This window comes from Mandrillus leucophaeus, unplaced genomic scaffold, assembly GCF_000951045.1.
Source record: "Mandrillus leucophaeus isolate KB7577 unplaced genomic scaffold, Mleu.le_1.0 Scaffold133, whole genome shotgun sequence".
In the NCBI taxonomy this organism is placed as follows: Eukaryota; Metazoa; Chordata; class Mammalia; order Primates; family Cercopithecidae; genus Mandrillus; species Mandrillus leucophaeus.
Window position 1 is genome coordinate 913,605 of NW_012101288.1, and position 15,631 is coordinate 929,235.

At 37.0% G+C, this 15,631-nt stretch overlaps 1 protein-coding gene across 1 annotated transcript in view; it reads right to left on the reverse strand.

Moving 5' to 3' along the window:
- Positions 1-4,837: 4,837 nt before the first annotated feature.
- TNFRSF11B (tumor necrosis factor receptor superfamily, member 11b) overlaps positions 4,838-15,631 on the reverse strand; it is a 28,290-nt gene continuing 17,496 nt past the window's right edge. Inside the window, exons 2-5 of the mRNA XM_011972989.1 lie at positions 14,111-14,480; positions 9,917-10,108; positions 7,672-7,896; positions 4,838-6,038 (exon numbers count right to left, since the gene is read on the reverse strand). Coding sequence (XP_011828379.1) covers positions 5,650-6,038; positions 7,672-7,896; positions 9,917-10,108; positions 14,111-14,480 — 1,176 coding nt within the window. The 3' untranslated portion in view covers positions 4,838-5,649. The remainder of the gene's footprint in view (positions 6,039-7,671; positions 7,897-9,916; positions 10,109-14,110; positions 14,481-15,631) is intronic.

The following is a 15,631-nucleotide window of genomic DNA, read 5'->3' on the forward strand; positions in this document are numbered from 1 at the left end:
TTTTATTATGGCAGCCCCAGTAAACTAATTCAATTAGTCATTAGACAAATGCAAATTAGGAGTACAATAAGATCCCACGAAACAATGTAAGAATGGCTAAAAAATAAATAATAAAACCTGACAAAATGAGGTTCCGGCAAGAATGTAAAACAATAAAAATTCTCGTTTATTGTTGGAGGAAAAGCAAAATAGTATAGCCAAATTGGAAAAGAGTTTGGCAGTTTCTTATAGTTAAACATAAACTTATCATATAACCCACCAATCTCATTCCTTGGTATTTACCCAAGTGGGTTGAAAATTTATGTTCACATAAAAATTAGTGTGCAAAATTGATAGTAACTTTATTCATAATCATCTCAAATAGCAAATAACTACGATCTACTTCAACAGGTGAATGGAAAACCAAAACAATGGTCATCTAATAGAATGTTACTCAGAAAGACAAAAGAGCAAACTATTAATTCACATAGCAATATGAATGGAATCTCTAATGCATTTTGCTATGTGAAAATAGTCACAAAAAATGGCAATATATTGTATGATTCAGTTTATGTAACATTTTAGAAAAGGCAAAATTATAAGAATGGGAAACAGTTCAGTGATTGCTAGAAGTTGATAGAGGGGGCACAGACTAACTACAAAGGAGCTACCCAGAGACCTTGTTAGGGTAATGGAACTGTGATGTATGGCAATATGTTGGAGAATACATGATTTTATGCTGTTGTCAAAACCTTTGGTTTGCCACAAAAAGTATTTAATTGTATGCAAATTTAAAAAATCATTCAGGTTATAGGGGGATTCTCCAGGATAGAATGTAGACTGTAAGAATTAAATGTAACTATTTCAATATATGACATAACTTCACAGAAGGGGTGAGGACAAAAGAGCTGGCCCAAGTGACTTTGAAAAACGTTTTGAATGCATACTGTAATGCTGAAGATGAAAAGAACTGTAAAATAATACTGTATTCTAGTTGATAAATTTGTTTCTCACAGAGATACCTGTTAGAAAATCTGAAAATACTTTACATGCATTTGTGGTTAACAAATAAATAAATTACATATAATGTGAGCCATGTTACTCTCAGAAGGATGACACAAAAAATCAGGAAGAAGGAGAGTGAAGGCTGGAATGAACCCAGTGACTTATATAGCTGTGTGTATTACATAGAATATATATGTATATAGATATAGAAATAAGTATGTGTAAACATACATGGGTTAACATACATATTATTTATTAGCTCTGTCTACTGAGATGGCCTAGAAGTAGTGATACCTCAGTAGCAAAGAGCACACCTAGCACCTGGATTGTGGTTTTTAAAATACCATTTTAGAATAAAAAGAAAAATGCTTGGTTCTAGAGTTAGGGAAGAAGAAATGCAAGATGAGCATGGAGAATCTACTAGTGTCAGAAAACACGAAATGCCCAAGAAAATAAGGATGGGGAGGGCCATATTGAAAGGGCACAAGAGTCAATGGCCAAAGCTGAAACAATTTGAGCAACATAAATAGTGATATTATTGGAATATAATCCAAAGAATAACGTTAATTTTCTTGAGTCCATAAGCATATAAATAAATGATTGACACAAATAGGCAGAAGAGAATGAAAGCACTTAAATGTAGGGGGCATGAGGGAAATAAGAAAATCGCCGTTAGAAATTCACAATAATAGTTGCTGCAGGCAAGATTGATTGATGAATGCTAAAATTAGTGGAAGAATCTTTGAGAAATGGTATTTTCAGAGCCTCCAAGACTCTCTTCCCTAAAGTGACTAAATCTGTGGTAGTTTTAATACATTAACGCAAATTCCTTGGTATCTCCTTCTCCAATATGAAGAGTTTAATTCTCCTTTCCTTGAGTGTGGGCTAGATCTAATGATCTAACAAATAATTCTAATGAATAGAGTATACAAAGGGAAAAATAGTAACTTTACGGTGGAAAAACCTGGCAAAGCCATTTTAACCAAGTCATCACGTTTAAATTAACATCAACAGTAATTAGTCATGCTGATATGGTTGGCTCCCGATCAGATGCAATGAGAAGAGTTATGGATTTCACAATATTCTTTCCCAAACTCATAATCTCAGTCTATTCGTGAGAAAACATCACAAATACACAAATTGAAGGATATTTTACAAAAGAACTGACCGCTTCTCTTCAAAAAGTGCCAAGTTGAGGAAAGACAACATAGACTGAAAAACTGTCACAGATCACAGGAGACTAAGAAGAGATGATAACGAAATGCAACATGGGCTCTTTATTTGGTCTTGAAACAGAAGATGAATACCACTGGAAACACTGGGAAAATCTCAGTAAAGTTGGCAGTTTAGTTAATAGTATCAGACTAAGAATATTTTTTAATAAGTGAATAATGGTTATGAAAAATGATAATTTTAGAGGAGGCCAGGTGAAGGGTATACTAGAAAACTACTTACTATCTTTTCAGTGATTCTGTAAATCCAAAATGAATTCAGAATTAAATTTAAAAAAAATATATATATATAGGCCAGGCACGGTGACTCACGCCTGTAATCCCAGCATTTTAGGAGGCCGAAGCGGACAAATCACGAGGTCGGGAGATCAAGACCATCCTAGCCAACGTGGTGAAATCCCGTCTCTACTAAAATACAAAAAATTAGCCAGGAGTGGTGGCACGTGCCTGTAGTCCCAGCTACTCAGGAGGCTGAGGCAGGGGAATCGCTTGAACCCAGGAGGCGGAGGTTGAAGTGAGCCAAGATCGTGCCACTGCACTCCAGCCTGGTGACAGAGCAAGGCTCCATCTCAAAAACAAAAACAAAAACAAAACAAAACAAAAAAAGCACTGGTATGATATTTACAAATTTTATCTCCCTTGAAAGAGAAGTTCAAGGTAAACCGAACCCAAAGGAGCAGGCAGGGAGGCCGATCAAAGAAGCATTTGAATAATTTAGCCTTGATGCCATGAATTTTCAAACTTTTCTTAAACTTTGTGGAGTTGCGTAGGCCATTTCATTTTCTGCAAAGAACTTTGAGGGAAGAACTGGAGCTGCTGAAGGGAAAATGAGGCCTAATAGTTAACTCTTGGCCTTCTGCTTCTACTATCAGCATGTAATTTCCACCACTTTTGTCATGTCCAGTATTGCAACATTGGGAGGCTGTTACCCAGGTTAGAGCCTCTTGACTTCACTTTCACTTTTCATTTTTCCAGGTTTATGAGTCTGTGTGATATTTACCTAGACATACTCTTCTATCAAGGTGGCCATAACTGATCTAATTTCACAAATCTGCTTTCACAGGGATGGCCTGTGTCAACTCTAAATTCTAAGTCATAGTAAAGTGAGGAAGGCAATAATACACTAGGAACGGATAGGAAGTAATTTCTGGGCCCCATTCACAATGATATCTTCTTCTCGGGAAGTACAACTGATAAACAAGGACAGACACTCAATGGCCATGCCTTTACATCAATCAACCTAAGATTGTTAGAGTCTCCTTCCTGGGAATTTGGAACTAAAAGATACAAAGATGTTTGACTAGGAGGAAGAGTTAGACCTTCTGCCCCAAAGGACCCAGAGTTCTAGAGAGGCCTGTTTTGCGCCTACTTGTCTCCATCCTCTGGTGCCAGCCTCCTTACCGTCATTGCCTCATTGAGGCATAGCTAGATTTTTCTTACAACAGTCTCTCCCCTCTTACTTCAACTTCTTCTTCTGGGGATAGGGGGAACCGGTGATATTGAAGGTGACTAATTGCTATGTTACGGGTTTGAGTTGCATTTGGCTATAAAACAATCTTGTTTGGAAAAGTATATGGGGGAGAGGACCTCTTCCCACACACTCCTTGAGACAGATACCAAATGGTCTGTGATCTTGTTTGCAAGAGATTCTGCTGGCCAAATGCCTAAAGATAAAGGTGGGATGGCCTTCAGATTGTATCAGCTTAGCTAGCATTGCTAAGCAACTGTTGCCAGCTCTGAAAGTAAAAAATTTTGAGCCAACACGCCCCGGCCCCCTGCCACACACAAAAATTGATTCTGCTCTTTTTAAAGCTTGGATGCCATCTTTGTTAGTGTCCTGTGGCTGCTGCAGCAAATTACCACAGACCGCATGGTTTCAAACGATAGAAAGTTATTCTCTGACAGTTCTGGTGACCAGAATTGCAAAATCCAGATGTCAGCAGAGCCCCACTCCCTACAGAGGCTCCAGCAGAGTGAGGGCAGCCCGTTACTGGCTGCTGTTAGCTTCCTCGACTTGCAGCTATGTGACTTCCACCTCCGCCTCTGTCTTCACATCATCTTTTCTTCTGTTTGTCTGCTCTGTGTGTCTCATAAAGACACTTGTCATTGGATTTATGGCCCACCTGAATAACCCAAAATGCTTTCTTCATCTAAAGATCTTCAACTTAATTAAAATGACACTTTTTCTAAATAAGGAAATGTTCACAGCTTCTGCGAATTTTGAAAATATCTTTTGGGCGACCACCATTCAACTCAGTCAATATACTACTCTTCCAATTTTTTTTTTTTTTCTTAAACTTAATAGTGCTAGTTTCTCTTATTTGCTACCAAAATAGCTTACATAGCTTGGTGTCTCAGGGTTAGTGGCAGCAGTTATAAGTGGCTTGCACTATCTGTAATCTAAGGCTGACTTCAGAAGTTCTCCAGTTTTAGTGTAATACGAATTACTTTGGAACTTGTTAAAAATGCAAGTTTCTGTTCTCATTGCCAGAGTTTTTCAACAAATTAGTCCAGGAATCTGCATGTTTAACACTTCCCAGATGTTCCTGGTGATAACAGGGATATTATGAAAGCTCAGACCCATTAATGTCCCATTCAAATAAAAGCAATAGAAAAAGCAATAAAAAATAATTTGAAAACTTTAATAATGTCATTTATATAGTTATAAAACCAAAAAATCTTTTAAATAAGGTACATTCAATTTCTCAGAGCATCTAATATTCAGATAATTTATATTTCATACGTTTTTCCAACATTAAACAATTGACTAAATAATGCATTTTCTATAAAATGATATTACAGCTTATACAGATAAAATTATAAAAATACTCCACACAGAAAAAAATGGCAGTACCTATTAGAAAAATGCTACAAACTTTCCATTAAAAATATATTTTTATCTCTTTCATTTGTCATAATAAACAGAATATAATTTTTTCTAAAATTAAGTCATACCATTTCTTTATAGGATGATATGTACAAATCTTATATCTGAATGAATATAAATAGCAATACTGTAATAGTGTTACAGATATATTAGTAACTTTTACAGAAAAAAATATGGCTTTCTAATAAAAGCCTCTAGCATAGCTGAACTCTCAAAGCTATTTAAGTTAGACATTCCCATATTTAGTAAGGCACAATGGAGTCTAATTTTTTTTTTAATTTCCAGTTAAATTACTGCAAGCAGTAATAAGGCAAAATATAGTCAGTAGATAACGGACCAGATCTGACAGTTAGATAAACCATTTGGGGTTTATTGGAGGAGATGTTAGTTCTTTCTCCACATCATAGTTTCTTTTAGTACCCTGTGGCAAAATTAGTCATTGGTAATGAGAAAGATATCACCGAACGCCTCAAATGCCTGAGAAACAGTTTACTCATCCATGGGATCTGGCCAATTGTGAGGAAACAGCTCAATGGCCATTTCCAGTTATAAGCAGCTTATTTTTACTGATTGGACCTGGTTCCCTATCATTTCTAAAAATAACTTCTGATACAATTTGTACATTGTGAAGCTGTGAAGGAACCGGATGGTCTTCTTCAGGCTCTGAGTGACAGTTTTGGGAAAGTGGTACGTCTTCGAGTGCTTTAGTGCGTGCATTAGGCCCTTCAAGGTGTCTTGGTCGCCATTTTTTATTCTCCATAAGCTGAGCAGCTTCAGGATCTGGTCACTGGGTTTGCATGCCTTTGTTGTTTTCTCGATGTCTTCTGCTCCCACTTTCTTTCCAGGTAAGCTTTCCATCAAGCTACGAAGCTGCTCGAAGGTGAGGTTAGCATGTCCAATGTGCCGCTGCACACTGTTTTCACAGAGGTCAATATCTGCATAAAGCAAAAGCCCAAAGAAGTATTCACATCATTTATATTCATCCAATACCATCATAAAACCAGCCTGAGGCAAAAGGTTCTCACAGAATTTCATAATTATATTTTAATGATAACCTTTTCTTTTTTTGAGGGGGGGTTAAGTGACACCATTTATTTCTAAGAACTGAGATAAATATTTTTTGTTATAATAGGATAATATGCTATATATTCTTGGCATCCAATGAAACTTTGGAAGAAGCCCCTGAGTTTGAAAATTAACAGTAGAAAATAAGATACATCACTCTCAGTTTTCTAAGAAAAAGTTTGAGAAATTAAAACCATAACATTTCAGAAAAAAAGAAAAGTATTCAAGTTAGCTGCTTTGTAATATAAAGTTTCATTCGTAGGAGCTAGTTAATAAGTTCATTGCTCTAACTAGTCTTTAAAGAATACACATAGCACCAGAGGACTACCTCCATGAGGAGGATATCTGAAAACCCAAAGACATGAGGTCAAGGAACTAAAGGAGACACACAGCCTAGAGAATATTTCAGTAATAAGCTAGGGTACAAACCTAAGAGGGAAGAAATAACATTTCTATTAATGACATGAGTCATTTAGTATCTGTGAGCCCTAAGGCAAATCAGTTCATCTTTCTGCGTTAAAATATCCTCATTTATAACATAGGGAATTTGGTCGCTTCCAATTCTAACAGTCTCTGATTTTCTCTTTTCTTTTGGCTTCAGGGCTAATTATACGTTCAAAGAATACTTTTGGTTTGCCTAAAACAGAATAAAGGTTTACTCTTTGCATGAACAAAAGCATTCAGCTCTCAAAGATGTCGGTCTCATAAAATCTGTTACCTTGGATTCAGACACTTGAAGTTTGTTAGGGTAGTGCAAGACTATACAGTCACTTAACTACTGGTGAGGACCAGAATTAATTTCTCATTGACCCTGTCTGCATTATGGAAACCCTCCCTCCTTTTTCTTCTAGCATGTCCTCCCAATGCTTACTGAAGTTAGAACTCTTTCCATCATGTGTCCTAAAACTTACAGTCCACACTGGATGAAACTGCTTTTCTTCAGATTCTTTCCCACTTCTCTCCCTATCTCTCTTTATTTCTCTCTCTCACCATTTCTAATGGAGAATCTTTATATAAACCTATAACATGTGAGAATTTTTTGCTTTAGCTTTTTCCTACAAGAGTCTCATTTTTCAGACTTTATCTCATTAATTCTCATAACATATGCTATTAAAATAATTTTAATACAGGCCATATCATGAAGATTAATAAGAGGATATTTGTAAGCTACCTAGAGCCTACCTGGAGAAAATTACCAAGTAAATACGACAGAGCTTCTTGGTAGAGATGCAATGTAAGATTCAAAGTTGTTATAGAGCTTCTCCTTGGTAGTCTAGAAGGACTGCTCACAGAAGAGTTAAGGGATCTGAAAGCAGATTCCCTGAGATATGGTCCTGCCTTCAAATGCATTTCTCTTCTCTTAGAGTGTTCAACATACTTTACAAGGAAACTGAGGAGCAGGGTTGAGAACAAAACCTTGTATAACTATTTTTGGAATCACATCTACATTATCAGTTGGTGGAAACTTTTTCAGATTGATCTTTATATTTTAGATTATCATACCTTGGATGATCTTCTTGACTATATCTTGGTCTTTGTTTTGATGTTTCCATAACTTCAGCAGCTGAAAAGTCTGTTCCTGTGAGCTGTGTCGCCGTTTTATCCTCTCTACACTCTCTGCATTTACTTTGATGCCAGGCAAATTGTCTACCAAGACACTAAGCCAGTTAGGTGTAAACTTTGTAGGAACAGCAAACCTGAAGAATGCCTCCTCACACAGGGTAACATCTAAAGAAAGGTTAGAAAACCAAGAAGATTTACTCAACAATTGGATTTCTGAAAGTCTATTCAATACCAACAAAAACAAAAAACCAACACAATTGAATTTTCCAAGATAAAATATGCTAAAATGCAAAGTTTGAATAAATCAAGCTTTTGTTGGCTGGTCTTAGTGGCAGAGACCAGCTAAGCTTATGTGCCTTCTAATGTTCTTTCTTGGGCATTGTTTTCAAGAGAAAGTTTAGTAAATGTCTAATTAGAATGACATATTGCTGTAAATAAGTAACAGCCAAAAATTCTTATAAAGAATACAAATATTAACATTCTGTTAAAGGTTTACCTACTACCCACGGGGAACTTCACGATTAATGTCAAAACAAATATTATCACTGACTTAAAGGAATTTGAACAGTAATTTGGAATAATACTATGTTATTTTATGCCCACATCTAGACATATAGTTTACCTTTGGAAATAAGGCAAGAGATAGATACAGATATATAAGTAGACATTACATAGGAAAATAACCAAACATAAAACTATGTTATTTACATAGGCATTACAAAGGCCAGAGCATCTGGGTAGAGTAAGTATATCCCGGAAAACGGGAGTAATGAGGGTTTGTTTTTGGATTCATCAGACCTGGCTTTGAATACTAGTTCTGCCGTTCCACTACCTATATTCATCTGAAGCAACTTCCACAGTGTTTTTGTAAATATTAAAGCCTCTATAGCACAGTACCACATAGTAAGTGTGCAATACATGAAAAAAGTAAAATTAAAAATGAATTAAATTAAAGAGAATGTTAAAATTTAATCACTCCTTTTAATACCCCTTCCTTCTTTCTTTTTTTTTTTTTTTTAGATAAGAAAACAGGCTAAATGGCTTGTGTATGATTTCAATTACACAATGAAACAATGTTGGAACTAGGTTAGAATCTCATATATATATCAATTCACGTTCCTATGCTTCATAAACTTCTTTGTAGTAAAAAAATCTGTTTGGGCAGAGTCAAGCTGGTTTATACCATTGCTTAATTAAACACAAAAAAGCAAATAATCTTTAGTGTGATGCGTCTTTGAGTGAAGGTCTGAGATTAGTCTAGCAGTGGGAGTGACAAGGTGAACACACACACTAGCCTGATGAATTGTCATCACTACCGTGGAATGCATTCAAATAACCTGAGTTTAATATTAGTGACCTGTACCCAGTGAAGAGCTTAACACAACCAGAGTATCTTGGAACTTCCATGCAATAGATACACTAATACCGTAGATAACAAAGCCAAGTACACATTTCTAATTTATCTTTTTTTTTTTTTTTTGAGATGAAATCTCACTCTGTTTCCCAGACTGGAGTGCAATGGTACAATCTCAGCTCACTGCAACCTCCACTTCCTGGGTTCAAGCGATTCTACTGCCTCAGCCCCGAGTAGCTGGTACTACAGGTGCCTACCATCATGCCAAGCTAATTTTTGTATTTTTTGTAGAGATGGGGTTTTACCATGTTGGTCAGGCTGATCCTGAACTCCTGACCTCAAGTGATCTGCCCACCTCGGCCCCCAAAAGTGTTGGGATTACAGGCATGAGCCACCACACCTGGCCTAATTTGTCATCATTTTTATATCACTTTGCTTCTTAGTTGCCAATTTATACTTTAGCTAATCATACAGACAATCTTGAAAGTAATAACATATAACTTGAATTCTATAATTTGGACTCGACTCTCCTAATTCCATCTCAGTGGCAAACTTGACACTACCCATCACTCATGGGTATGGGTAAGATTTGATTTCAGTGTGAAAGGAGAGAAAGTCAAGCTTTGAGGTGTTATCTGTGAGAAGATGACTTTTTGAGAGATTCCGAGTTGTAGCTTTAGCAGTGATCCACCAAGAATAGCCTTAGCTGGTTAAGGTTCAAGAAAGGGAAAATGTGAGTTTGACCAAGAATGTGGCCGGAGGCCTTATGTTCAATTCAGAGAGAGATGATACTATAAAATCGTACTAAGACATATTTTGGAATGTAATTACCTATTCCACACTTTTGAGTTGATTCACTGTTTCCAGAACATATATTGTCGTGCGTTGCATTTCCTTTCTGAGTTAGCAGGAGACCAAAGACACTGCAATTTGTGTGTTTTCTACAGGGTGCTTTAGATGACGTCTCATTTGAGAAGAATCCATCTGGACATCTTTTGCAAACTGTATTTCGCTCTGGGGTTCCTACAGAAAATACCAAGCAATTTAGTACCTTCTCCTCAAATCCTTTCCCAGCAGATGCCCTCTTAACACAGTTTTGGAAAGACTTTTCACTTGGTTTTTACTGCTACTATTATGTTGCACAAAACTCTAGGCATTTTCATTTTTCACTTCATTAGACAGAGAACAAAACTTCCACCGTCATCCCCTTTGGCAGTTTCTTCTCCTTGTAATACAAATGCAAGTCAGTTTTCTTGTTACCTACAAAACGCTCATGAAATGTTAGAGGAAAGGAAAGAAGGGTGGTGTGTTCATTAGTCCAGCCTCTGCTGAGTGGCAGTAAGGGCTTGTTGTCAGCCATATTATTCATACAGTTATTCCTAGAAAGTCATCAAGATAACTGCTGTGTGTCTGCTGTAATATCATTCTTCGAAATTAGTACCCATTGAATGCTGCATCATTAAATTCCAATCAGTTCCTACTGAAGTTCTTTCTTTCCTGAATCCTAATTGTGAAGCAACTCATAAGTATGCTAACCTTGAGAAGTAAAAATTTACAACATTATAATAAACTTTTGAAGGTGGCAATAAAGTTGGTCGCTGACTCAAAAGCATAAGCCTGCAGTTAAGTTACATAGTAAACGGAAGATGATATACTATTTGCTTAAACTGTTTAAAAGAGCAGAGTCGTTAAAAATTCAGGAAGGGTGACTGCAAGGGCATTTTACTTCATGATGGAAAGATATTTGATAAATTTGAAGAAATCATTGGCAGAAAAACTTAAACCAGTCAACAACTAAAGATGCTATTAAAAATAAATGCCTTCAAGCACTTGAGTCTATTACACATGGCTAGATCATACATTCCAGTGTATCTGAACATGAAAATATCTCCATCTAGTGTAAGCTAGTTGAACAGATTTAGACTTCAATATTCAAATGTAGATTTTATAGGCCAATTCTGGCTTATGCAAGATAACAAATCTGAAAGAGACAAATCAAAGCTTACAGAAGTTATTAAACTTCATTTATAAAAAATGTCAACCTCCTACCTCATTGTATCTTTTACCAAAACCTGAAAATAAAAAGGGGGCAAAATGAATTGGTTCTAGTTTCATCTCCTGTCTCTTACCTTTCTACATGATTCATTGACCTGTAAAAATGACAAAGGGCTGGCAGAAAAAAAGAACAGGAGGGGAAACCACAGCCTAAAACCTTCACATATTAAATGTTATTTCCAGCGTTACACTGACATTATCTTAGGAACCATGTTACAAAGCAAAGAGAAGTTTTTTGTTTGTGTGTTTGTTTTTAGTACTTTCCTGCTACATCCTACTCCTTAAATGGGATCCAACTCTACACCGAATTCTACAATATCATAAGCAGAGGTATTTGGGCAGGGATTCCATGGTGTTCTTTCATTGTTAATTTACTGAAAATAAGTGACTTGGACACCTGGACCCCGGTCTCCCTTTGTTGACTGCCTTATGTTCTGCATGAAGAAGAATCTTTTTTGGGTGGAAAGGGAGGGGGGACTGCAGTGGGGACAGAGTCTTATCTGTCACCCAGACTGGAGTGTAGTAGTGGGATCTCAGCTCACCACAACCTCCGCCCCCAGGGTTCTAAGCAATTCTCCTGTCTCAGCCTCCTGAATAGCTAGGATTACAGGCGTGCACCACCACGCCCGGCTAATTTTTGTATTTTTAGTAGAGACAGGGTTTCATCATGTTGGTCAGGCTGGTCTTGAACTCCTGAGCTCAGGTGATCCGCCTGCCTTGGCCTCTCAAAGTGTTTAGATTACAGGTGTGAGCCACTGTGCCGAGCCTAAGAATCTTGTCATTCTTGAGATACGTACCTGTCGTGCATCCTAATGAAAAGTTCATATGTGTCAGATATTTCTTTTAGGTAAGTTAGCTTTTAAAGTTATTTAACAAAAAGAATCTAAGAATGACAGAACTAATGTTTCATAATATATTCAGAAGCTTTATCTAATGACCTTCCTGAACATGACTTCCCTCTTTATAACTGATGGTACTTTTTATGAAAAAGATCTATCCATCTAAGTAATGATTTTACCTTATTACTATCAGTGGAAATATAAAAATTATAACCTGGCAGGCAAAATGTGAAATTATAAGGATGGGAAATTTGGCTTTACAGTTTAGAATTCGCCATGGTTGCTATAAGTAATTCCACAGGAATTAACAGAATGAAGTAAATAAAATATGGAGAGGAGACAATCTGATTTCAAAACAGCAACAGCAACAACAAAGCGGTTATTAAATACTTTTTAGAGTAACACCGCATAGTCTTTCCTTCTCTTTGGGCTGGAAACCTCTTATTTCCCAAGAGGAACCACTGTGTGGGTTTTTAGGGAGGGAGAGGTAAATAAATCCCACTGTGGTGCCAGTGTACACAGAGTAAAATGTGTACTTTTGTTCTGAGTCTTCTGGTTGCCTGCTTGCTTCATTCTACAAACAGATTTTCATACTTATTTAAGAAAGATCCTTGTTATTTCCATTATTTTTCAAAATTTTCTAGTTTCCAAGCTGCATAGCCCACGTTTAATTTTTCTACATATACAACTTACTGAATGAATTACGTGGATTTGCTTTTATCAGATGGGATTCCACACCCCCACCACACACACACGATTTAGCTTAGCTTTTGAGTCCCAAGTACCATCCAATAAAAAGTAGGAAATAACACCAATTTCTCCCTCAGATACTCATACCAAGAGGAATTTTAAGAGACTCTGATGTAATTTGCATCTTCTGTGATTAATTTTATAAGATTCACTATTTGAGAAACTGAATAGATTTTGATTTTTGAATATGTTTCATTTGTATGCCTTTAAACCTAAAATATTGGTCATCTAATAATTTAGACTTTGTATATCACAAGTTTTGAGAGTTAAAATAGTTACAAATACTTAGCACTGATGATCCTGTTCTCAACCAGGAGCGATTTTGCCATCTGACAACATTTGACAATGTCTGAAGACATTTTTGGTTGTCGCATGGGGGAAAGACTACTGTTATTGGTATCTAGTGGCTAAAGTCCAGGGATGCTGCTAAAATTCTACAATGCACAGGACAGCTGTCCACAAAAGGGAGCCCAGCCCAGGAATCCAGATATTTCTTAAAATATCAGTAGGGCTGAAGTTGAGAAACACTGCTTCAAATTGAGTCATCAGAATCTATACTGATTACTTCCTCCATCTAAGTAAGTGGATACTCTTAATTTTCTCAAGCTATGAAAAGTTAATAGACTGCACTGAAGCTTCACAAGTGTGGTAGAAAAAAATGTGGGTTACTGGTTTAAAAGATTCAATACACATGAGCTCTAACCTATGCTGTTCAAGATGCAAAAGAGAAAGCATTTTGTTTATAGACAAGTGCTTGCTCCTGGCTTGACAATCTGTCTTGTCTAAGATAAAGAATAAGCTCATGGAAGAGATGCTGCTATAGTCTTTATCCTCCCAGACACTCAGCTCCCATGCTAAAGGAAGAACTAGCCTTGTTTTTAATAATGAAATGCAATTCCCCTCACCATTCTCATTTTTTACATAATTAATTATAACTGCTTATTGTTAGCACTCCGGAGTCTCATTAATATCAGCATAATTACTCTCTTGGTATAAATTAACATTTCTGATGTTCGTCAAAAAGCACTGCAGTTTGAAGGTGTCCATGCTGAAGTGAAACACAGAGGTATAGATCAACTATCAGCAGTGCAACTCGAGTTGGTTTCTTCAAAAAACAAACAAACAATCCATCACGCATCTCATGAGAGAACAATTTGCTGCATTTGAGATTTGTCACTAAATTGCCCTGTAGTGGCAAAGTATTCCTCTGAGCAATGGTCCTTTGGAAGCAGTCCAGACATATAGTACCTACCTGGCAGGTTCCATTACCTTTGCAATTTGCTATCCTAGAATGTCATCAGAAGAAAAGTGTTCTCCTAAACTGTCACAATTATCTGACTTTGCACGACCCTAATTAATTTTGCTGCACATTGACACGTACCAGCTTGCACCACTCCAAATCCAGGAGGGCAGCTCCTATGTTTCAAGCAGAACTCTATCTCAAGGTAGCGCCCTTCCTTGCATTCGCACACACGGTTGTGGGTGCGATTGCACTCCTGCTTGACGTACTGCAGCTCCTTGCACACGGGGCTGCAGTATAGACACTCATCACTGGTGTGCCAGCTGTCTGTGTAGTAGTGGTCAGGGCAAGGGGCACACACGGTCTTCCACTTCGCTGTACAGTGTTGTTTTAGGTAGGTACCAGGAGGACATTTGTCACACAACAGCTGATGAGAGGTTTCTTGATCATAATGAAGGTACTTTGGAGGAAATGTTTCCTGGGTGGTCCACTTAATGGAGATGTCCAGAAACTAGAAGGAGAAAGGAACACAGTGGCATCTTAGCATGAAAATAGCATTGTTCTTATGTGCAATAGTATCATTTAACTCAAAAAGTCCTGTATTACCTTAAGCCTAATGAGATTTACCACAAAGTAAGCTTAGAAGCCATAATTTTTGCCTCCATCTCAAAGACCAGAAATGCAGATAGCAGTGCTATCTGCTGGATTTTACATATTAAGTAAAATCCAGGCTCAAAGATGACTGGAGTAGAAAGCCCATCAAAATAGAACTATAACACTTAGATGCACTGCTGAATTACCATGTGACCCGAAAGACACTGTCTTCTTGGGTTTCAGGAGTATCTCTAGGTGAGTGAGTTGGATTAACTGGTTGTTCTCAGAACAGCTACACCAAAATCACCTGTTAAAAATGTAGATTCCTGGGATTCATATCCTTAAGTATTCTTATTCCACTGATGCGGGATTGGGCCTGGGGATTTAAAACACCTGCAGTGCTTCTGACGCCTGGGATGCATACTAAAAATTTATCTTTTCATTTATTCATTTGACAAATAATTACTGAGTCCTTCATATGTGTCAGGCTTTGTTCTGGGCACTTGGGATACAACTCTGAATAAAAGAGGCAAGAAATCCTGCCCTTATGGAGTTAATCCAATTAGAGGAGTAAAAATAATACTTTATACTAAATTATGCAAGTATTGTTTAAAAAAAAAAAAAGGAGAGAGAGTAGGTAAAGAAGCCTGGAAACATGGAGGGGAAAATAGGGAGATTAACATTTTCTAAGTAGGGTGTTCGTATTGGGGACTAAAGGATACCTCTTTCAATTTTCCTATTCTAAGACTTTTTGATTCCAAGAAAATACTGAAGAGTCAGTGATATGTGAAGGTACATGATTACAACAGTCATTCCTATCATCATTCATGCAACAGATATATGTTGAATGCCTTCTAGGTGTCAAGCACCAGGAATATGCTGGTGAGTCAGATATGACCCCTGTTCCTATAAGCTTGCAATTCATGGAAAGGTTTCCTCGAATGTAAGGTTGATATTTTGTCTAAACATCATATTGATCAGCAGTCTTGACTCTCATAGGTGAATGACATCTAAAAAAATATTAAGCAAATTAAACAACCACATCTCTTCAGGTGTACTGGGATAAAT